The following is a 25,617-nucleotide window of genomic DNA, read 5'->3' on the forward strand; positions in this document are numbered from 1 at the left end:
GTCCCGATTAGACCATCTGGTTCAGAACCCAGAACATTGCTTTGCTTGCTTTAAAGAACTGAATTGTTTTCTAGGTAATGGTTATTATAAGAGCGTCAGTAAAAATACACTCTAAGGCAAAGAACGACATACCACAGAGGAATTATCCAAATATGATGGAAATTGGTAGACACAATGTACATGTGAAGGCAATAAAAAGATTGCAAATTTAGAAAAGCTGCAATATTTATTCAAGAGAGATTGCGCTGCACAAGGTCAGCATGTCAGTAAATCGTTGGTCCACTTCTAGTTCTCATGCAAGCTGTTATTCAGTTTGCCATTAATTAATAGCATTGTCTGATGTCATCCTGAGGAATACCATTTCAGATTCTGTCCCACTGGAGAGTTAAGTCCGCAAAATCCCGAGGCGGTTGGAGGGCCATACACATAATAATATACACTCCTGGAAATTGAAATAAGAACACCATGAATTCATTGTCCCAGGAAGGGGAAACTTTATTGACACATTCCTGGGGTCAGATACATCACGTGATCACACTGACAGAACCACAGGAACATAGACACAGGCAACAGAGCATGCACAATGTCGGCACTAGTACAGTGTATATCCACCTTTCGCAGCAATGCAGGCTGCTATTCTCCCATGGAGACGATCGTAGAGATGCTGGATGTAGTCCTGTGGAACGGCTTGCCATGCCATTTCCACCTGGCGCCTCAGTTGGACCAGCGTTCGTGCTGGACGTGCAGACCGCGTGAGACGACGCTTCATCCAGTCCCAAACATGCTCAATGGGGGACAGATCCGGAGATCTTGCTGGCCAGGGTAGTTGACTTACACCTTCTAGAGCACGTTGGGTGGCACGGGATACATGCGGACGTGCATTGTCCTGTTGGAACAGCAAGTTCCCTTGCCGGTCTAGGAATGGTAGAACGATGGGTTCGATGACGGTTTGGATGTACCGTGCACTATTCAGTGTCCCCTCGACGATCACCAGTGGTGTACGGCCAGTATAGGAGATCGCTCCCCACATCATGATGCCGGGTGTTGGCCCTGTGTGCCTCGGTCGTATGCAGTCCTGATTGTGGCGCTCACCTGCACGGCGCCAAACACGCATACGACCATCATTGGCACCAAGGCAGAAGCGACTCTCATCGCTGAAGACGACACGTCTCCATTCGTCCCTCCATTCACGCCTGTCGCGACACCACTGGAGGCGGGCTGCACGATGTTGGGGCGTGAGCGGAAGACGGCCTAACGGTGTGCGGGACCGTAGCCCAGCTTCATGGAGACGGTTGCGAATGGTCCTCGCCGATACCCCAGGAGCAACAGTGTCCCTAGTTTGCTGGGAAGTGGCGGTGCGGTCCCCTACGGCACTGCGTAGGATCCTACGGTCTTGGCGTGCATCCGTGCGTCGCTGCGGTCCGGTCCCAGGTCGACGGGCACGTGCACCTTCCACCGACCACTGGCGACAACATCGATGTACTGTGGAGACCTCACGCCCCACGTGTTGAGCAATTCGGCGGTACGTCCACCTGGCCTCCCGCATGCCCACTATACGCCCTCGCTCAGAGTCCGTCAACTGCACATACGGTTCACGTCCACACTGTCGCGGCATGCTACCAGTGTTAAAGACTGCGATGGAGCTCCGTATGCCACGGCAAACTGGCTGACACTGACGGCGGCGGTGCACAAATGCTGCGCAGCTAGCGCCATTCGACGGCCAACACCGCGGTTCCTGGTGTGTCCACTGTGCCGTGCGTGTGATCATTGCTTGTACAGCCCTCTCGCAGTGTCCGGAGCAAGTATGGTGGGTCTGACACACCGGTGTCAATGTGTTCTTTTTTCCATTTCCAGGAGAGTAATTTGTTCTCAGTTTGGGAGAGATATGGCAACCTTGCTGGCCGAGGTATGGTTTGTAAAGCATAAAGACAAGCAGAAGAAACTCTCGCTGTATGTGGGCTGGCATTATCTTGCGTTGATGTACGTCCAGGATGGTCTACCATGAAGGGCAAGAAAAGGGGGCCTAAAATATCGTCGCTGTACCGGTGTGCTGTAAGGGTACTACTGATGGCAACCAGAGGCCCTGCAAGAAAATGAAACAGCACCCCATATGGTCGCTCCTAGTTGTTGGACTGTGTGGCGGACGACAGTTATACTTGTATCCCATTTCTGTCTAAGACGTTTCCAGAGATGTCTGCACTGGTCATCATTGAAGACAATTCTACTGTGTTCAATGAGATTCCAGGCTGAATGTGCCCAGCACCTCTGTAAATGGGCTTGTTGGTTCAGATGGCTCTGAGCACTATGGGACTTAACATCTGAGGTCATCAGTGCCCTATAACTTAGAACTACTTAAACCTAACTAACCTGAGAACATCACACACATCCATGCCTGAGGCAACATTCGAACCTGCGACCTTAGCAGTTCCGCACTGAATCATCTAGAACAAGGACTTGTTGGTGTAGAGGTCAATGGAAGTAGGCGCAAGGGGCCCTGTGAGTCAAGCCTCTTTCTGTGAGCTGCCTGTTAATGCCCCTTGTGGTCAATGAAGCACCAGTTGTATGTCAGATCGACGATAATGATGAATCGGGGCTCTGAATGCCTCTCTGACCATTGCTCAGTTCTCACGTTGTATCGTCTCTCTAGGTCGACTTCTTCCGTTTTGATGCTGTGTTCAGCCATGGGTCGCGCATTCTGGCGAACATTGTCGAACAGTGACATCTCTGTCATTCAAATACCGAGCAATTCTCCAATTACTCCAACTCGCTTCTTCAACCCCAATTACGCGTCCTCTCTCAAATGGTGATATTTGTGTAGGTTGTCCGTGCTCCTGTCTGTGAGGCATAGTTACTGTCCAGCTCAGTGCACAGACTGAAATTCACAAACAATTTATGCCCTGATATCGACATGTCCGCTGTTTACTACCCTTGCCAGCTGCGTGGTGATATTACACTGCTGCATCACAAACTCATCCATTGACCATTTTGCATTTTCTGTTGAAACCTGAATGAATATAAGTTTGTGACAAATTTGCATACCTCCTTCGTGGAGAACTTTTGTTCTGTCTTAGAATGTATTTTTTCCCAGTTCCTTTCACAAATCCATTAAAAAATTAATTCATTTGTGGTGATTAGTTATGGACAGAAGGGATTGGTAGGTAGGACATGTTCTGAGGCATCAAGGGATCACCAGTATAGTATTGGAGGGCAGCGTGGAGGGTAAAAATTGTAGAGGGAGACCAAGAGATGAATACACTAAGCAGATTCAGAAAGATGTAGGTTGCAGTAGGTACTGGGAGATGAAGAAGCTTTGCACAGGATAGAGTAGTATGGAGAGCTGCATCAAACCAGTCTCAGGACAGAAGACCACAACAACAACAACAGTTTTGGACGACATTGTCCATTCTCAAACCACAGCCTTCGTTGTAGATGTCAACATACATTTCCTCCAGTGCACTTACATGCTTTAGCCCTAACAAGTATTCTTATACACGTTGGTCAGAAAGAATCTGAAATGCTTTTAAGGATGTTGCAGGAGAGGTTGTGTTGAGAAATAACTGTTAAGAAAAAAATTGATTTGTTGCGATGATTCTGAGTTATTTGGCATTGAAGTTAGCCAGTCACTCATTGCACACACAAATTCAAGCAGTCTGCCAGAGGCAGTCCCGCCAAACATATTCTTCGTTTGGTTTCCTCAAACCAAAGAAATGTAGCTTTTGCTCACCTGGCTTAAATTTATCACTTCCGAAAAAGGAATATGTTAACTGGTAATAAGCATTTCATCAATTGGTAACTGACAGACCCACAGATGTATGTCCATTACTACATTTTAGCATATTTAAGTGCTTGAATTTGCATGTTCATCGACCTCATTCACTAACTTATGCTAAATAACTCGCAAACAGCGCAATGTGTCGATCTTTCTTGTTCATTATTACTGCTCAGCTCAGCCTTCCCTCTGGTGCATGTAAAAGCTTTTCAGATTGCTTCTGACCACCCTGTATATGTATAAAATAGTAATGTTTGTGCAAGATCTAAAAACTTCACGAAGGACAGAAAGGAAAGCTCCCTCCAACTGTCTGCAGTGGGAGTGAGCTGTCTTTCTGGCCTTTTTGAATTTTTTTAATCTTGTACAAGTATTACTATTTTATACATATATAACAGTGATAGCAATGGCTATTGCATATGTGTGCATTGCTGGGAATGTATGTTGACATCCACAATCAAGGCTATAGTCTGAGAATGGACCATGTAATCTGAAACTAGGCACCAGAAATAAAAAAGTTCTGAATGTAACTGTAACAGAAACTGAAAAAAATGAAATTTAGTAATAACAGTTGCTGGTATTTTTCCTACATTATGCTGAAATTTCATAATCAAGCACTTGATTGCACTTAGACTGTCCTGCTCAGTCATCAGTCATCTGACTGGTTTAATGTGACCTAAGGCGAATTCCTCTCATGTTCCAGCCTCTTCACCTCACATCAGCATTTTCACCCAATATCCTTAATTATTTCTTGGATATATTCCAATCCCTGGCTTCCCCTACGTGTTTTACCCTCTACAGCTCCCTCGAGTACCATGTATTTTATTCCCTATTATCTTAAAAATTGTTGTATCATTCTGTTCCCCTAGTCAATGTATCCATGTATTTATATCCTCACCAACTCTGCAAAAAAAGCACCTCCTTTTTTATTTTATCTGCAATCTAATTTTCAATACACTTCTACAGCATCTCAACTCAAGCACTTCATTTTCTTTCTGAGTTTCCTCCACAGTCCCTGATTTACTTCCTTGCAATGCTTTGCTTTAGACGTACATGTTTAGAAATTCTTCGTCACATTAAAATCAATTTTTGGCACTAGAAAATCTTATTTTGGCCTGGAATGCCTTCTTTGCCTGTGCTATCGGTTTTCAAGTTCTCCTTGCTTTGCTCATTATACACTCTAAGAAAAAAAAAGAAAAAAATATTCGCCATGAAGGAATTATCTGAATGGGACAAAATCGACAGATGTGATGTACATGTAGAGAAAATCAAATCATTAAAATCTCAGAAAAATTGGATGATTTATTCAAGAGCTTCCCAAAGTGAGCAAGTTGATAAAATGTTGGTTCATGTCCGGCTTTTATGCAAGCAGTTATTCGGCTTGGAATTGATTCATGGAGTTGTTTGATGTTTGGTAACTTCAACAATAGTAGCAAAAGCGAGAACACTGCCCAATGTAAGCCAACTGTCATAAAATAAACTATCATGGAACCACCAGTCGCCAAATAAATAATAACTCCAGAAGATGTTGTTTTCATGTGTATCAACTCGCTATATGCTACTGCCGACGTCCCTTATCCTGCCAGGAGAAAAGTATATAATAAATTACAATTTTTGTGATTTGTCCTTGATGTTTGGAAAGCAGTATCTCTAACGGTGGTCCCCTTGCACAGGTGTACACACTAATCTCAGCTGGCAACGAGACGACAGCAAATACCATCAGCTTCACCCTGGCGCTCCTGGCTCTGCATCCTGAGTGGCAGCAGGCGGTGCACGCCGAACTCGACGCCGTGTTCGGCGAGGGCGAGAACTGCCACAGGCCAGCTACTCCACAGGATCTTGCGAAGCTGCAGGTGCTCGACCGGGTCATCAAGGTGAGGAAGCACCACTGCTGGCGTGTCAGAATTATTTTACACTTGCCCTATATACAGTGTGGTCCTCATGGAAAATGGCCACAGCGATTTCACATGCTGAGATCTATTCACACTGGATGTCGCAGGAATGTCACAAAACAACACCATACAATATTCCTGTGTTCACACCAGATCAGTGAGCCCAGTAATGAACTGGGGACAGCAGGTGCTTGTCGAGATTTCTTTTTTATGGTGGGGCTGGAACATAATTTGACACAGGCTCTTTCCCATCCCTCCCAAACCACAAAGAAATATTAATTGCTGTCACTGCCACTTTTAACATGCCATGGGTACCTAGGATTTTATAAATAATAACTTTATTTTATAAATAATGACTTCGATAGCAATGAAGTGTAACACCATGAAACAGCAACGCCATATGTATCAAACTCTGTAGAATCATTCATCACACAATAGGCAAATTTTCACAAGTGGAAAAATTCTCGTATCGGAGCTCAAAAAATGCGAATATGTTCCTATTTATTGAAAAGATTCTGACTCAAAAGTAGGGTACCAGCTGCCTTATTCACCTTCCTCAGCACCTTTAAAAAATTTCCAAACATTTTATCATGTGAATATATTCATACTTTTTTGAATTGCAGCTCCCCTCAGACTCCCACAAACTCTCCTAACTGTAACTCACACACACACTAGTCCATCGTTGTAAGTCGCTTATACCCATCCTCTTCCATTTGTGCGTTCTCCTTAACTCATTCAGTTCAACTTATTGTCATTATCTCTTTGTATCTCTCTGTTATTGTCTCCCCTCTTCACAGTCACTGCCCCGTTCATTTTGTGTTAGTACAACAGTCTCTTCTCAATTTTGATATCTCCCTCTTGCTCTCTCTTTCTGCTAATGTCTCATTTCTTGCTTCCTACTGCTGCTGTCTCTCCTCATAGTGACTATCTCTCTCTTCCTCGTTGCCATTGTCATATACTCTGTTTCTCATCAACACTGGCTCTCACCCACTTCCACTCTCTCTTTCTGTCTTCCTCTTTCTACCCCCCCCCCCCCCCTCATTCCGCCCCTCTGGCATTCACTTTTTTCCTAGCACTGTTTTGTCCCTGTCAACCACACTCCACTGCCACTTTGCCCCTCTCTTTCTCTCATAGTGCCATTGTCTCCTTCGCTCTTTCTGCATCTCAACTGCTGTCTACCATCGTCCAGTGATTATTACTTTTCCGTCTCTTTCCCACTACCACTGTCATCAACTCTCTCAGAAGAAAAAAGCATGAATATGTTCACCAGCCAAAGTTTTGGGAAAATTTGTAAGGATACTGGGGAAGTCCGAATGAAGCAGCTGGTACCCCACTTTTCAGTCAGAGTCTTTTAAATAAACAGGATCATATTCGCATTATTCCAGAAGGAGCATTTTTCTGGTGGTTACCTGTTTTTCCCTGCTGCAGCAGGCATTTAACTCACATGAAGAGAAAAGTATTGGTCAATAAAATTTAGATAGTTTACTTATGCGAAATTGAAATAACGCAAAACTAATTTTACACCTTAGACCGGATTTTACGAGCTAAAATTTTAGGATACTTTTCAGTACTACAACGTGGTGTTCTCGGATTATAATGGAGACACTTCCAGCATATATCTCTGTGCTACGTTACTTTATAAGCTACGTTTTCGCCTCACACGGGGTTTTACGCACGTAAAACTTTGAATCTCTTTATATCAGAAACGGATAAAAATACGAAGAAAATTTTCAAGTTTGTTTGAGATTGGTGTCTTTGGAACACATCGTAAAAATTACAAGCATTTGCTGTGCTTAGCCGTTGTGGAATGAGTGGCTGTGTTTTGGTAACCCACAAAACTAGTTTTTGAAGTGTTTCTCCATAATGGATAAAGAGTTTTGAAGAGCGGGTTATGGCGTTCCTAGATAAATGTCTAGAAATTTGAGAAATTTGCTGTGGTTATTTATCATCTAGATTTCGCCACTTACTGGATGTTACGCGTAGAAGTAGGGTAACTTTGAACATCTCTGTCTTGAAAATGGGTAAATGTATCAAGAAAATTTTCATGGTTGATAGACATCGGGATCTTAGGAATGCGTCGTAAATATTTCAGTCATTTGCTGTGAATAGTCGTCTTGGAATCATTGTATGGGTTTTGGTCTGCTAGTAATGGCGAAAATTTAGTAAAGAAAAAAATTTCTGTTGGGTTTCTGAGAACCCAGCAATGAACTAATGATGCCTCCCCAAGTCCCATCAAACCGATCGTAGACCACATCAAATGTTAACAGAACCAAATGACTTGTTCCATTTGCCAAAGCAGGAGAAAATGTGTAATATTCACACTCTTCTGTTGCGTATAAAAATGATCCCTGTCCCTTGGATTATCCAAAACAGCTGCTCCCAGTTTTTAACGCCAATAGAAGCCGAGGTATGAGAACCGAAAAATCCCGTTTTTATGCGCGGTGTTTTGAAACATAGTTACACATGTTGTCGCATGCTTACCGATTCTATTCCAAACTGATGTCCATTATCACATCGGTCTGCTGTTTGACCGCCAGGCACGGAGAAACTTTTGTATTCATTGTGATATAGAAGCAAACAGCCCCGAACTGCATCTTGAGGAATGTCTTACTCTGCATAAAACAAATTCTGTTGTCAGTACGTGAAGATTGCAGGTGAAGTCTTGTATCTAAGTGAACGTCCTCTCGGAGCATTCCAGACATGGTCTACAGGTCTCAAATTGGGGACCAGTCAGGCTAGTCAAGAATCTGTACATACCTCAAGCCTTTTGTGATGTGTGGGGTCCTGCATTATCTTGCTGGTTTATGCCATTATGTACCCAGGTCATTAAGGCTACGACAACTGGGTTTACCGTTCTTTCGCCACAGTGGCGACCATTGAGTCTATCTTCAACCGTTATCAGATGAGTCCTTTGTCATAACTGGTAGCCACACAGATCATGATTCCTACGTTAGAGAGGTGTGTGTCTCGAGAACTGCTGCTTTCCTGTGGCTGAGCATTTCTAGGCGCTTCAGTCCGGAACCGCGCTGCTGCTATGGTGGCAGGTTCGAATCCTGCCTCGAGCATGGATGTGTGTGATGTCCTTAGGTTAGTTAGGCTTAAGTAATTCTAAGTGTAGGAGACTGATCTCAGATGTTAAGTCCCATAGTGCTTAGAGCCATTTTTGAACTGCTGTTTTCTGTTACCTTCCATCAGGCCGTCAACAGACATATTGGCATCTATCTGACAGCGACAAACTGAAGCGAAACGGATCACTGAACACCCCAAAATGTCATTCAGTCTACCAGTTGACTCTGCCTCTTGTAGGGAAGCAGCATACTCACGTTTTATAAAATTCACATCAGTCTTTCCATTGTGTGCGAGCCAGTCCGCTGTAACTAGCACTGACGTCATAAATGTTGAGCAATACTTTAAAAATCAAGTAAATAACCTGAAACGTTTCTAGCATGTCAGGAGTAATACTAAATCAGTATGTGTTGAATATCAGTTCAATAACTTTAACCATTTTTGAAATTTGGATGTTTTTCTGTAAAAATCATTGGCGCAACAGAAAAGAGCTAGAAACTTAAAAATTTATATTTAGATTCCTTTTTCATAATAATTTAGCAGAAACAGTATTCTGGATCTCACAAATTAAAATTTTAGTTGAAATTCATGATTTTCTGGTTTTTGTCTTAAAAATTAAGGAAGCAAGATAGATTAAGTAGGCGAATAAATAAAGCTAGGATGTTTAAATTTAAGTAGAAGGGAGATACGCTATAATCATAAAGATGTGAGAAGTTTCAACTGAATAACTATAAAACTATAGCTATACCGTATCTCCAAAGAGTAAGTTCAGAGCTCGTCTACTGCGTGTAGTGTAATTAAATTAATTCTCTCGATCAAAATATTTGACTTAGCCATGTCAGACTTTTATTATGATTACTTACTTGTGTGCTGATTGCACAATTAAATTGAAAGCTTCACCGGCCATCAGCAAAGGAAGCAATGATTTATTCGATAACTTAAAGTGGTGCATTACTAGCCCAGCGGCTAGTCGGGAGAGTAGATTTTATCAGGCGTTCCCTTAGCCGTCCACATCGCGGCTTTATAAGTAAGAATGTTGTGCGAGAAAAAAGGCCCCAGTTCTCTCCAGACGCTGATTAGCGCACCACCTGTGCCGGGAGTCGTGTCGCGTTGGTATCATTGCTAATAACAGCCTCAGATGCCATAACAAGTTACTCGGGATACGTGTAACCATGAAATCGTTTTCGAGTGAAGTGTTAATTCTGGGATGACTTTAATGATCTATCTTCAGTTTGCGTATGTCGTATTTTCACGTGCCGCCACGGGACAGACATTCTACTATTATTTAGCATGGCGTTTGATGAACATTATCATCAAATTATGGCGAGCATTCACTTAAACGTTTAATTTGAACAGTTATAGTTGCATCAGCGCATTAGACTCTGAACTGCTCTGGTAGTTGGATTGCGTGGATTCTTTTTGGTCTGTGACTTTCAGAATATAGTGAACATTTTGTAGAGAATGGTTTTTTGATTATGAATCCCAGACAATCTCCTAATTCCTCAGAGCTATAAGCTGTAGCTATAAATGTATTTCTCAGATGAAGTGGGCACTAGGAATTCTAATTACAGGCTTCACGTTTTGCTAATCACTTTCTGGTTGCCAATATTGTAGTTAGAGAGCCAGTGATGAGAACAGCAAACAGCATAAATACAAAACAATTATTCTACAATTATTCCATCTGCCGCCCCACACTCTACACCATGTAAGTCTGTTTCTTGTCGATTACTGACATCATAGCACTTCGAGACCTGAACATAGTTTCCACTAATATGTACCCAACACTTCATGCTGAAACTCTTGCCTATAAACTCACCCCGAATTTCAAACGTTGTCATCCATCTATCGGTCAAACCAGTCGAACAATCCTACGATATTCTTCCAAGGTATCCTTCCAGGTGGCGCCCATGGCTATTCTTGTTGCCACAGTGTTGTCCTGGCTACATCCCATCACAACTCTTTCTGTGTTCGTTGCACCACAGACAATTGTCTGTCGGTATGATGCTCCCGAGTCCTTCATGCCAATGATTCGATCGTTTGTTTTCGATGTCCAAAAGGTGGCTATAAGCTGCATGTGCACTGCAGCGTTCCCTCCCTTAAGTGTGCTACTTAAGTCAAGTCGACAACTTTTATTACCAACTATGCCAACAACGATAACTTAATTATTTTGGTTAGCCAGCCTCACCATCAAAGGTGCAGCCTGTGAGTCAGGGGGAATTGTTCTATGCAGAAAGCAGTGGCCCTTCTGACAGGCACGAAGACCCAGCGTCTGTTCATAAAGATCGTCGAACTGTACGGAAACCAATGCAGAAATACAGACACTACACAGTAGTCTTGCCTATCGTCACACAAAGATTACGGAACATACGACATTTAACAATTACAGGTGGAGAGAATAACTGTTAAAACTGTTAAATGGATAAGGCAATACAAAACAAAAATGAGAACGGTTTCTATTCACATCTTTTAATATCTGCTTCCATCCTTTTACACTTTGACAAGTAAGGTCTGCTCTAGTCTCTGTATTTATATGTTCTGATAAACGCTCCTTCCTTACACTACGGCAAAGTGATTTAAGCTATCCTCTGTCACATCATTAGACACTCCCATTCCTTCCTGACAGTTCGTGAAACCCACAAAATACCAGTCCTCCAGTCTTCGACCGATCAGGAATACCTGCTCCCACCCATAAGTGAAACTACAGAAAGTTTACCGCGGCGCTTTACCTTTGACAGTGAGCGCCGCACCTTACCGTTCTCCACCGAACCTTGCTGAACCGCCATCTCCTCCTCCAGGCTGTTTCCAACAACTGAGGCCGCTGTCACTTACCAGTTCCACTACTGACCCCAATTCCGCACCAACACACACTGCCTTCGCTATCCTTTTAATTCCTATACTCTGGTACATCACTCTTAGCCTCTGCCAAGTAGAAAGCAGTGGCGCTTCTGACATTCACGAAGACCCAGCGTCTGTTCATAAAGATCGCGGAACTGTAGGGAAAGTAAAGCAGAGATCACTGGAACAGCGGAAAGTTCCACGGGACTGGAAGAAGGCACACGTCATAGCATCCTATAAAAAGGGTAGAAAATCGGATGCACATAATTACCGGCCAATTTCACTGACAATGTTTTGTCGTAGAATCATGGAACATATTTTGTGTTCAGACATAATGACCTTTCTAGACTCTGAGAATGCTCATCTGCAGAAACCAGCACGGTTTTAGGAAACAGCGGTCATGCGACACACAGCTGGTTTTTTACGATTTACAAAAACGATCTGGTTGATGGTATTGACAGCGGCATTAGACTGTTTGCCGATGGTGCTTTAGTCTACAAGAAAGTACTATCACACGAAAGTTTTGAACTAATCAATGAGGATTTGCAGAAAATAAATGCTTGGTGTAATGATTGGCAGTTATCTCTCAATATTAGTAAGTGTAAGCTACTGCGTATAACAAAGCGAAAATCCCCATTAATGTACGAGTACAAAATAAATGCCCAGTCTTTGGAAGCGGTAACATCCGTCAAGTATCTGGATGTGACTATTCGAAATGATCTCAAATGGAATGATCAGATTATACAAGTAACGGGTAAGGCGAACTCTAGATTGCGGTTTATTGGTAGAATCCTGAAGCGATACAGTCCTTCAACAAAGGTTGGCTCTGAGCACTATGGGACTTAACATCTGTGGTCATCAGTCCCCTAGAACTTAGAACTACTTAAGCCTAACTAACCTAAGGACATCACACACATCCATGCCCGAGGCAGGATTCGAACCTGCGACCGTAGCGGTCACGCGGTTTCAGACTGAAGCGCCTTTAACCGCACGGCCACACCGGCCGGCTCCCTACTATCCCACTGCCTTATTTGCTCCTGCCAGACGAATTTCTCGGTATAACGGTGGCCTGAGAACCACAGCTAAAACACTCAATGGAAACAACACTTGGCAGCTACAGGCACACCAGTTTGAAAAACTGCCTCGGGGTTTCCAGAGCCGCCATGGTTCCACAGCGACTCGAGGTAACCCAAAGCGTCTTGAAATCATTTCCGAGAACGGTCTGAATACTCTGTTTTCAGCGTTCCCAGGAGTACAAGCGGGCCATCGCCGGAAACCGCCATACAGCCAGCCACTCTGCTCGCAGCCGAAGCAGCAAGCATCCCACTTACTCGCCTTCATTAAAGCATGACCAGTGTGCATCCTAACCTTACTGCCAGACTGTAAGACTACTAACTGAGCTGTCACAGCACGTTCTCTGGGCATTTTGTGTTGTGAACTCTACCTGGACAGTTTCATTAATTAGACACATTGAGTAACCATCACGGATTAATCCCGAACGTCACCATGATCTTCTCATTAACACATAGCACAGACGTGCAATTACTGCTGCACCAGTTTTGCAGCGTCTGTTGAAGCAACAATGTCGGGGCAACACTTCTCAATTTCGTCAGGGCAGGGCAGTATTTGCCTTAAGGGGAGTTAGAACCTACGAGGTCAATGTCAAATGAACCAAGTTTGCGTACCTTTATCTCTGACAATCTAAACTTTTTACAGGTAACTTATTCATGTTATTTGCATCTACTGAAACTGACTTAAGAGATAAGAAACAAAAGACCCGGATACATATTTAAAAAAAAAAAAAAAAAAAAAGATTGTGCCATTCTTACTGCAAATATTTGTACATGTAAGTCCTTAGATTCATGTATATTTGAATCGCTATCATGGTTGTGCTTCAGTAGGTACAGTATGTTACAATAAAGCAGGCCACAAGGTTTCATGTAACTATCACAAGTAATTTTTCATATATAGCAACATAAGGTATAAAAAATTGAGAAAATCGCATTTAAAGTTTTAAGTGACAAAAACTAATTCATATTATTAAATCAAGGCTCGAAAGCACACAGCAGCGTCGTCAGGATCATCATCTTCGCCACCCTCCTCTTCTAAGAGCTTGTTCCTTCTGGCTGACCTCACTTCTTGGGTGGTGAACTCGGGATCACGCTGTGTCTCGACATGTCTCGACTTGTCTAATAATTTCAACCTCTTTACAGTGTCACAGCGTGTCGAGATGCTGAGATGCGCTAAAAGTCTTATTCCTCCCATGTTTCCATCATTAAGCTATAATACATAGTCACTAACTCCCCATATCAGTGTAGTTAACCCTACAGACACATTTTTGGGCAGATAATATTATTGAAAGACTCATTGGGTTTCTGAGTCTCTCAATACAAACACATTCGAGGGAGGTCTGAGTGAGTTAGATTCCTATAAATTCTCTTGATGACTTCCACACCAGCTTCAAGAATAGAGTTCTTGTGTTCAAAATAGACTCCTGAAACTTCAACCTTTCGGAATTTACAAATGGCTCAAATGGCTCTGAGCACTATGGAACTTAACAGCTGAGGTCATCAGTCCCCTAGAACTTAGAGCTACTTAAACATAACTAACCTAAGGACATCACAAACATCCGTGCCCGAGGCAGGATTGGAACCTGCGACCGTAGCGGTCGCGCGGTTCCAGACTGAAGCGCCTAGAACCGCTCGGCCACCCCGGCCGGAATTTACAGCATGATTCAGGTCCAGGTGATCAAAGTGAATCTGTTGGTTTTCTGTCATTTGAGAGTTTGTAGAATTATGAGGTCAAGCGTGCTTTTTTCATACTTTCTAAATCCTCTCCGATGTTCCTAATGGCATTTCCATTATACGGCAGAAACTAATGTTGTATTAGCTTGACATCTGACACTGTGATGGTGCAAAGTATTGCTTTCATTTTCTGAAGTATGTGTCCATCCTCTATTGTACATTGCAAATCCAGTTTCTTTATCTCCACAATGCCATATTGATTTGAATAAGATACATCCTTATAGGCTTTAGAATCGCAAATAAAGTGATGCGTGTCCGAAATTAGGTAGTTTTGGAGATATACAAATAATATAACAAAATTACAAATAAAATACTTCCAAACGTCACACAAAAATTGTATGCCATTTTTTGCACGGAAGAGTTAAGAATGTGGTAGGACATGTTTGATAAACTGTCAAAAGTTTAGATTTTTCGCCTGCAGCTTCCTGTTAAGGTCAGGTTCTCATTTAAATGAGCAAAAAGTAGGCAAAGATCGGAAATTTTTATGAGACAGTTAAAAGGCATGCAAAGGATCTGTTTGGGGATTATGATTGGCCATAATTGGAACTTCATTTTAGATTTTCAATACAAAAAAATACAAAATGGCGTCCATAACCATGGTTTGATTAAGGGCCTGCGAGTTTGTCCTCGTCCTGCTTACTCTTGCTTGTATTTCTCGGCTATTTACAGCCCTGTCAGCAGCCGACGACGCTCCTTGTCTAAAGCAATCGTCGTTTGTACAATGTTGAAACCTATCTTCATTCCCATATTTCGAAATACTCTGCACCTTAAAACGTTGCCATCATTGAAAATAGCAACAGCGTCATACACACCAGAGTGAAGTGTTTCTATTCCAACAAACACACTCTAGGGGATTCTTGACCATATAACACTATTTACACCTTCATTGGGGTTTGAGTTTTTCCAGGAAAACATTTTTTCAACAGTTCAGGTGCAGCTAAGTCTCTGAAACTACACTCCTGGAAATGGAAAAAAGAACACATTGACACCGGTGTGTCAGACCCACCATACTTGCTCCGGACACTGCGAGAGGGCTGTACAAGCAATGATCACACGCACGGCACAGCGGACACACCAGGAACCGCGGTGTTGGCCGTCGAATGGCGCTAGCTGCGCAGCATTTGTGCACCGCCGCCGTCAGTGTCAGCCAGTTTGCCGTGGCATACGGAGCTCCATCGCAGTCTTTAACACTGGTAGCATGCCGCGACAGCGTGGACGTGAACCGTATGTGCAGTTGACGGACTTTGAGCGAGGGCGTATAGTGGGCATGCGGGAGGCCGGGTGGACGTACCGCCGAATTGCTCAACACGTGGGGCGTGAGGTCTCCACAGTACATCGATGTTGTCGCCAGTGGTCGGCGGAAGGTGCACGTGCCCGTCGACCTGGGACCGGACCGCAGCAACGCACGGATGCACGCCAAGACCGTAGGATCCTACGCAGTGCCGTAGGGGACCGCACCGCCACTTCCCAGCAAATTAGGGACACTATTGCTCCTGGGGTATCGGCGAGGACCATTCGCAACCGTCTCCATGAAGCTGGGCTACGGTCCCGCACACCGTTAGGCCGTCTTCCGCTCACGCCCCAACATCGTGCAGCCCGCCTCCAGTGGTGTCGCGACAGGCGTGAATGGAGGGACGAATGGAGACGTGTTGTCTTCAGCGATGAGAGTCGCTTCTGCCTTGGTGCCAATGATGGTCGTATGCGTGTTTGGCGCCATGCAGGTGAGCGCCACAATCAGGACTGCATACGACCGAGGCACACAGGGCCAACACCCGGCATCATGATGTGGGGAGCGATCTCCTACACTGGCCGTACACCACTGGTGATCGTCGAGGGGACACTGAATAGTGCACGGTACATCCAAACCGTCATCGAACCCATCGTTCTACCATTCCTAGACCGGCAAGGGAACTTGCTGTTCCAACAGGACAATGCACGTCCGCATGTATCCCGTGCCACCCAACGTGCTCTAGAAGGTGTAAGTCAACTACCCTGGCCAGCAAGATCTCCGGATCTGTCCCCCATTGAGCATGTTTGGGACTGGATGAAGCGTCGTCTCATGCGGTCTGCACGTCCAGCACGAACGCTGGTCCAACTGAGGCGCCAGGTGGAAATGGCATGGCAAGCCATTCCACAGGACTACATCCAGCATCTCTACGATCGTCTCCATGGGAGAATAGCAGCCTGCATTGCTGCGAAAGGTGGATATACACTGTACTAGTGCCGACATTGTGCATGCTCTGTTGCCTGTGTCTATGTGCCTGTGGTTCTGTCAGTGTGATCATGTGATGTATCTGACCCCAGGAATGTGTCAATAAAGTTTCCCCTTCCTGGGACAATGAATTCACGGTGTTCTTATTTCAATTTCCAGGAGTGTAGATTTTATCACCTCCACTACCGCATCAGGTAGACTTCGGCAGCTAGTAATTCCTTGTTGTACTTATACCAACTGTTTTCTCATTTGGGACACAAGTAACGATGGGAACTTTCATCGGTTGAAAAAGTATGAAAAAAAGGAGCCAAAACAGCCTTCTTCATTTCATCGACACTGTGTGTGTCTTGCCTAATAGCCATTTTATAATAGTTCTGTATTTTGTCAATTACACTATCAGTTAACCTTCCCTTCCCATCCAACCCTTTACCATCACTGAGTTTTTGTTTTTTGTACTAGGATTTCAGTAGCCGAAGTCTTGATCCCATCCGTTTCTCTGTGTCCAGTACACTCAAATTTCTGTGGTACAACGTCATCGCCATAGCGATTCAGTTCTTGAATATGTAATCAACTTTTAGAATCACCGTCACGAAGCTAATTCACTTATCGCACCCTATCACATGCAACAGGACGTTGAAATATTCTAGCAACACCAGTCACTTCCATTCCTCCAATACTGCCACTGTGTTTACCTGTGCAATTATTTTCATGTGTACCTTAATTTTTTGTGGACACCTAAATTATTTAGATATTACTGCTACATCTAACACTTTTCCTTTATGCATACCGTTGGCAGACACTACACCATGGAGAGATGTGTGACCCCGTTTATGCCGTGTATCATCGAATGCTGCAGTCAAGCCTCTATTACCACTGTCTTCTATTACAGTCTCATCCACTGCTTTCTTCATAGACTCTATACAGACATCTTCTACTTTAGACCATATAAGTCTGTTATAGTTCGTAAACTTGTTTGGGAGATTTGGAAGATTCATCATGCCACAGAAAACTGCGCCTGCAATAGCACCGTTGACCAATGATGGGCAAGACAATAACAAATCTAACGCTGTGTTCATAGACTTTACTACCATTTTATTCATTTGGAGTTACTGCAACACTGTTCCAAAATATGGTCATGTATGAATACTTACCACACTTCAGTTCCATTTCACCGGCAAGTCCTACGTAATTTTGTATAGAGAGTTGTAGATCGACTTCACTACACTGAATAAATCTTACACAGTTTGCAAAAATTCCGTTGAGAACTGACATATCAAATATTTCATTCACATCTTGCTGGCCCATAATACATTCATACTTTTCGCTAACTGAACCAAGCTTCCTTTGCAAAGTACTCTCTTTCTCAGTTTCATTGCAATGTACAGGTGTACCAGCATGGTTAGGTTCACACACTTAGTTCTCGTCTTTATTGTTAACGGTAATAACACCTACCTCTGCCTTTCCAACATTTCTCTCTTTCTTAAAAGCCTTCAGAGGATTTTTAGTCGCTTTACGTTTACCCATGATTATCCTTCAATAAAACAGAGACTTCAATGAACAGAATTCACTAGGAATATTTTCAGGACTACAAACAAGTAAATAAAACACGAAACACACGACAACCGTGCGAGCGATATACATCGAACTACACTCATGCTCATAAATTAAGGATAATGCTGATACATAGTGAAACAACGCTCTGGTGGGCGGTTTGCGGGTTTAAATCACCTCAGGGTATGACCATGCGGTGCATTTGACCTGCGGTCGCCGCAGGGTGGCGCTGGCAGCAGTCCATATACGCAGAGGTGCGTTGGTGTATGTCAGAGTACGGTGCAGCGAATAAGTGTGCAGACGTTTTCAGACGTGCTAATGGTGGCTGTGTGTTGAAAATGGCTCAAAGAACACACATTGATGACGTTAGCAGGGGTAAAATATTAGGGTGACTGGAGGCTGGTCAAACACAGCAGGTTGTAGCATGGGCCCTCCGTGTGCCACAAAGTGTGAGCTCAAGATTATGGCAACAATTCCAACAGACAGGAAACGTGTCCAGGCGCCACAGTACGGGACGTCCACAGTGTACAACATCACAGGAAGACCGATATCTCACCATCAGTGCCCGCATACGGTCGCGGAGTACTGCAGGTAGCCTTGCTCGGGACCTTATCGCAGCCACTGGAACAGTTGTCTCCAGACACACTGTCCACAGATGACTGAACAGACATGGTTTATTCGCACGGAGACCTTCAAGGTGCATTCCAGTATTCCTCTGACCACTGGTCACAGCAGAACCCGTAAAGCATGGTGTCAAGAACACAGTACATGGCCATTGGGACAGTGGTCGCAGGTTATGTTCATGGACGAGTCCAGTTATAGTCTGAACAGTGATTCTCGTCGGGTTTTCATCTGTCGTGAACCAGGAACTAGATACTAACCCCTTAATATCCTTGAAAGGACCTGTCTGGAAGTCATGGTTTGATGGTGTAGGTGGCATTATGATATGATTGGTGCACGTACAGCCCTGCATGTCTTTGACAGAGGAACTGTAACAGGTCAGGTGTACCGGGACATCATTTTACACTAGTATGATCGCCTTTTCAAGGGTGGAGTGGGTCCCACCTTCCTCCTGATGGATGATAACGCACGGCCCCACCGAGCTGCCATCGTGGAGGAGTACCTTGAAACAGAAGATATCAGGCGATGGAGTGGCCTACCTGTTCTCCAGACCTGAGCCCCATCGAGTACGTCTGAGATGCTCTCGGTCGACGTATCGCTGCACGTCTTCAAACTCCTAGGACACTTCAGGAGCTCCGACAGGCACTGGTGCAAGAATTGGAGACTATACCCCAGCAGCTGCTCGACCACCTGATCCAGAGTATGCCAACCCGTTGTGCGGCCTTTGTACGTGTGCATTGTGATCATATCCCATATTAATGTCGGGTTACATGCGCAGGAAACAGTGGCGTTTCATAGCACCTGTGTTTCGGGACGGTTTTCTCAACTTATCACCAATACCGTGGACTTACAGATATGTGTCGAGTGTGTTCCCTATGTGCCTATGTTATTAGCGCCAGTTTTGTGTAGTGCCACGTTGTGCAATTATCCTGAATTTATGAGCATGAGTGTATCACAGGTTGGCCACACAGTTATTTTGTAACACTTATTTTCTCTCACATCATTAAAATGTACATGATAAACGTGTAGATTCATGAGCACAACATTTGACAGCACTTTAAGAGCGCCACAATGGGTCACACCAATGCAGAACATATTTCAAAAATATTTTAAAAATATTTGTTGTCTTCTGACCTCAACAAAAAAAAATTGAAAGAGGAAAGTCTGTAGATTTTTAAAATGCAAGAAAGTAAAAATTGAACATTTCATGATTTTGAACCGTTCCAGAGCCCCTTAAGCAAGACAATGCCCGGCTGCAGATGGCAGGAGTTTCTACTGCTTGTCTTTGTGCTTTCCAAAACCTACCTTGGGCCAGCAAGATCTCTGGATTTCTGTTCAATTAAGAACTTCTAGAGCATTGTGGGTAGGGCCTTCCAACCAGCTCGAGATTCTGACTACCCAAGGCACCAGTTGGACATAATTTGGCGCAATGGCCCTCAGGAGCACGTCCAACAAGTCAGTCAATGCCAACCCGAATAACTGCTTGCATAAGAGCCAGAGGCAGAACCAAGGCGTTGTTGCTGAATCTGTGAAGCTCTTGCTTGAATAAATCAACCAGTGTTTCTAAAATTGTAGTTTTGTTGGTCTATAGGTGTATATGCCATCTACCAACATCCATCCCACTCGGATAGTTTCTTCATGGTGCTTCTTTCTTTCTTTTTTTTCGGGTGTATCTGGATTTCACATTTGATTGAGGTTTTCTATATATCTGAAGTATCATTCAAATAGACATGTGGCAAAATAATGCTCTTCAAATAAAAGCAAGTGTAGCTAAAAGGGAGCTGCTACAAAGTTAACATGATTTTTTCTTTTTGATGCCAATAATAGACAGCAGAATTCTTGACAAAGTTTCAGGACTCCTCTTGCAAGAAACAGCTGTCAGCTCAGAGAATACATGATTCTATGACTTGAAAACTTCCTACCACATGTAGAAGATCCTTCTGCTGACGTCAAGTCTCCATGATGAGTACGCAACAAATTGAAAAGCTCAACAAACATTTTTTGGTCTTTTCTAGGTAACAATTAATAAAACAAAATTCGTTAACGTATGTACTTCATCATACATCATGGAGATGGCAAATTCATGGTGATAGAGTGTCAGATGTTGTAACACTATAGAACCGTCTCCATAGCCTCATGATATATGGTTTCAAAAATTTCTGATAGGCTGTGCACCATTGACATAATTTGTTTTTGTACGACGAGCGTGAGTCAAAAAGTAATGATCCTGTTCTTTTCTCCTTATATGAAGTTTGTCATGTGAACAATTTGAATTTTGCTCTATCCCACGAAGTTTCTTCTCCAATCCACTGCAGGAGCAACTTTCTGCGTCAACAGATGTCAGTACTGCAGTCACTTGCAAAATGACTGCTTTCGGTATATTAGATCGTGTTCTGTGATGGGGTTCTTGAATGCGAAAGGTGAACGCCCATTCACATTCATGAAGGAACAAAAAATGTGTATGGTGATATAACAGCAGATGTCAGCACTGCTACGACAAAGCTGACGGGAAAATCCCGTTGGCTGACGAAACGCAGAGCAGCAAGCCGTTGCCTGCAGTGACTCCCCACAACATTTAGCGAGTCAACGATATCATTTGTGGCGACCACCAGGTGTTTGCAGATCATTTACGTCGCACTGCCTCTCTTAGCTAAAGCAGTGTGATGACTATTATCCAACGGAGGCAAGACAAACAATTGCCTCTCAACCCTTGCAACGCTTCCGTTTGGAGACTGGGGAGTTTCTGGAAGCTGTTGTGACCATAGACATAAACATGAGTTCACTTTCTTAAACCAGAATTATGAGGCTGTCAGTAGAACGGCATCAGAGAAACTCACCGAAGAAGAAAAAGTTTAAAGCTGTCCAATCGGCAGGCAAAGTTATGGCTACAGTATTCTGGACTGCAGAGCGCGTGATTATGCTTGAGGTTTTGGAGCAGAGCTGCACAAAAAATCTCTCCAATAGGTCAGAACCCTCAAAAAACTTGAACCCAGTCTTCAGCGAGTTCGCCCAACAAAAACTATGGTGAATGTTCTTTTTTTGCATGACAATGCAGAACCGCACACCAATCGTCAGACCACTGAAGATATTGTGAAAATTGCATGGGAAGTCTTGTTTTATACCCCCACACAAACCTGACGTGGCACCATCAGACTTCCATCTGTTCAGGCTGCTAAAAGAAGCTCATCTTGGGATTCACTATGAAGATAAGGAGTCCATGAAAACGCCTGTGTGCCAATTGTTTCTGAAGCACGGCCAAACATTTTACCATATTTCAATATATGTCCTAATTAAAAGATGGACCAAAACCGTGGAAATGGGCGGAGATTATATTGAAAAGTTATAAAGTAATCAGCAGTGTTGTGGTTTTCAACCTTTTGTCAAACATAATTGAGCCGTGGTAAAATTTGCTGTTTTGAAGAGCGTGCCACAGCGCGTAGTGTAAAGCAGTCGCCTTTCGTTTCTGGCGGTGGCGCCGCTGTGGCAATCGTAGCTTTGGTGTCTCCCTCTGGTGGGAAAGGGGAAACGTTGCCTGTTCACGCGCATTTAAGGGGCGCTATGAGCTCGGCGGTTGGTCTGACGGAGTCAGGCTAGGTCAGTCTCGCGTCACCAGTTGCTGGTCTGTCTCTCATTTTTATTTCTGCGGCAGTTAGTGTCTGTTTGTCGTCGAAGTGCTAGTATGTCTGTCGTTTGGATCAAGCTTTAAAGCCAGAAAGTGAGAGTCTTGCCACTCCGCCAGTAACAGAACTGTGGTGTCACCGCCAGACACCACACTTGCTAGGTGGTAGCTTTAAATCGGCCGCGGTCCACTAGTACATGTCGGACCCGCGTGTCGCCACTGTCAGGGATCGCAGACCGAGCGCCACCACAAGGCAGGTCTCGAGATACGGACTAGCACTCGCCCCAGTTGTACGGACGACTTTGCTAGCGACTACACTGACGAAGCCTCGCTCCTTTGCCGAGCAGATAGTTAGAATAGCCTTCAGCTAAGTCAATGGCTACGACCTAGCAAGGCGCCATTAGTAACATTGCATGTATCTAAAGAGTCTCACTTGTATCGCCACAATCTCCAGATGTACCAAAAGGATGGATTAAAGTTAAGTATTCCAGAAGCTACGTACTTTTCTTTATAGCATTCATTACGTATCCTGTTTCAGACCTCACGCACCCTGCTTTGGCTTAGCGCGTGCCTTTCGGCTTCCTCTCATTGTGTCTAGGCTGTCTTGTCTAGACACAACAAGAACTCAGCTATTAGTCGCCCGGTCGGGGCTGAGTTCCTGCATCTGAGTCTGCGTGTTACGCCGCCAGTCTGTTCGAGTTGCACGGGCAACGGCCATTGGCGGTTGGATTGTCGGTTGGTCGGTCTCGCTCTGAGACACTGGATGACTTGTCCGCCTTGAGCGTCGGCGCATGTGAGGTCCCCACGTGAGTCCAGTGGGCAGCACCGTATAGAAAAGGGTAGTGGCTTCGCGGTTCACAAGAGAGCAACACGAGCGAAACCACGACATCGGGCTGGCCGGGGCGAGCTGCGGCGCCGTGAGACGTGAGATCGGCGCGCCTTCCTGCGTCCGTTGAAGCGGCTGGCAGCGGACGGTTCGGGAGAATGTTGGGGGTGCTGCACCAGGTCTTCGCCAGAAATCGCAATTTATTAGAAGTGAATGGTGATATGTTGTTTCATTTACTCGTTAAAGTCTACTTGTTTTCTTGGTGAGGTCACCAGCCGCTTTGTTTTGGGGTCGTCCCACCATTCTTCTCCGTTTGCCCACCCGCGGAAAGGTGGTTATTTGTGAATTGGGTGGTCTGTTTTTCCCTTGTGGAATTGGGAAGGTTTAGAGCAATCTGCGGTCCGGGTTGTTTAGCAACCACCCCCCCCCCTGACAATCTGCCTCTGTCATGTTTGTCGAATTCGGTGTTAACGAATTTATTGCTTAAAGGCCGAATTGTTGAAATATGTTTTTATCTTGCCTACCATCTTGCGAGATGGTATATGTGTAATGTAGAACATGTTGTACATTTTATGTAAGTCTGCATTTTATGGGTTTTATTTAAACAGTCATTTTAGGTTATAAGGTTGCCATCCATCCACCGCAAGATTCCTTCAAAAAAAAAAAATTGCACTTTCGGTGGCAAATAATTTGAGTGTTGTACCATTTCCATCCCTCTTACGGGGTGCATGGTTTACGTGTTTGTGAGAGTTGTTAAAAAATTTTTTGTTTAAAGTAATCTGGTGTGTTGCAGATTTGCACCAGTGTAGTCTTTCAGAGATTGTTGTGAGCGGTTATGACTACGGCCGTGTTGAAAGGGAGCAGGCAAGCTTCTCAGCCCGAAGGCTCATACTGTTATATTGTTCTTTCTGCCTCTAAATAAAATTGTAACTTGATATTTCCAGGGTGCTTTTATGCTTATAATTTTAAATCTATTTTTGAAAAAGCTTTCAGGAATAAAATTCACATTTGTTAAAAGTAATTTCATTTTCCATCAGTTACTTCCTGAAAACTACTTCCACGCTCACCTAGTGTGATTAAATGTGTTAATGTTCTTGATGAATCGGTAGTAAATCAAGTAAATTCTTTATGAAAAGATTTTGAGAGTAAATTTACGGTTCAATAATAAAAATAGGAGGCCTTACTTTTTGACTGACCCTTGTATGTAACTTAAATAACAAAAAGCTAATATAATTATTGAAAATCCTTCTTTTAATTGGTTTAGAAGGCCAAAGTTCATTTACCACTGATTGTTATAGCATTAAACATCATTGAAAGTGAAAATCATGTTCATAATTTACTTCAAAAGGAAATCTTTCTACAAGGTTATTATAAATATTGAAGTGATTCCATAGATTTTCTGCAGCTATATTATTTTACATACTGTCACAAGGTTTTGCGCACATACATTAAAACTCAGGAAGTTTTTTTTTGACATATTGCAATCCATGTGTGCCTCACTACTGATTCTGCAGATACCACGTCGACAATCAGGTTCTTACTGCATTCAGTGCACCATGGCGCTATCAGTCTATTCAAAGGCATTGCTGATACAAGCTCGTTTGCAGTTCTGGTAGTTTATCGGTAGAGGAGGTGTAAACACAGCATTTCTCACATAATTTCACACAAAAGTCGCATGGGATTACATTGGAAGAGCATGGAGCCCATGACATGAATGATCATCATCCCTATCACGACCATCTATCAGTATCGCAATTTTCTGTTTAAGAGTTCACGAACATTGTGATGGAAGTGGGGTGGAGCATTATCCTATTGGTAGATGCAGTCCACACTATTGGTCTCAATTGTGGCATGAGCCAATTTCCCAGAATATCCAGATACATGTGTCCTGTAACGGTGTTTTGCAGAAAAAAGAAGGACTGTGAACTTTACACAGTGAGACTACACGGAACACATTAACTTTTAGTGAATCTCGAATGTGCTACATGATAGCATCACGATTCTATGTCCCCCAAACTCGTTCATTGGGCCTGTTTACTGTGCCATTCACAAAAATGTTGCTTCATCACTGAAGATGAGTTCCTTAAGAAACCCATTCCCTCCCATGATCTGTTGCATCTGTGCCGGAAATTCAAAGCATCATCGATAGTTAGGTTTGTAGAAATTGCAGGAGATAAGGTTTCAGCTTCAGTCGTTTCTTTAAGACCTTTCAAATGACCGGTTGTGGTATGTTCAGCTCTCTGCTTGCTCTGTTCGTCGACTTCTGTGGACTACATGCGAAACTCGCCCTTACACAGTCAACCGTTTCTTCACTCATTGCAGGCCCGCCCGTTGATGTCTCCTTGCAGAGACATCTTCAAGATTTAAACTAAGCATACGATCACCGAATGGAGTTGGCAGTTCCAAGATCTTTGCTGCACTTCGT

General features: G+C 43.8%; 1 protein-coding gene across 1 annotated transcript in view; it reads left to right on the top strand.

The window, feature by feature from the left end:
• LOC126424695 (cytochrome P450 4C1-like) overlaps positions 1–25,617 on the top strand; it is a 77,347-nt gene that overhangs the window by 41,582 nt on the left and 10,148 nt on the right. The window contains exon 5 of the mRNA XM_050087421.1: positions 5,440–5,640. Within this exon, the coding sequence (XP_049943378.1) occupies positions 5,440–5,640 (201 nt within the window). The remainder of the gene's footprint in view (positions 1–5,439; positions 5,641–25,617) is intronic.

This window comes from Schistocerca serialis, chromosome 10 (assembly GCF_023864345.2).
Source record: "Schistocerca serialis cubense isolate TAMUIC-IGC-003099 chromosome 10, iqSchSeri2.2, whole genome shotgun sequence".
Taxonomy (NCBI): domain Eukaryota; kingdom Metazoa; phylum Arthropoda; class Insecta; order Orthoptera; family Acrididae; genus Schistocerca; species Schistocerca serialis.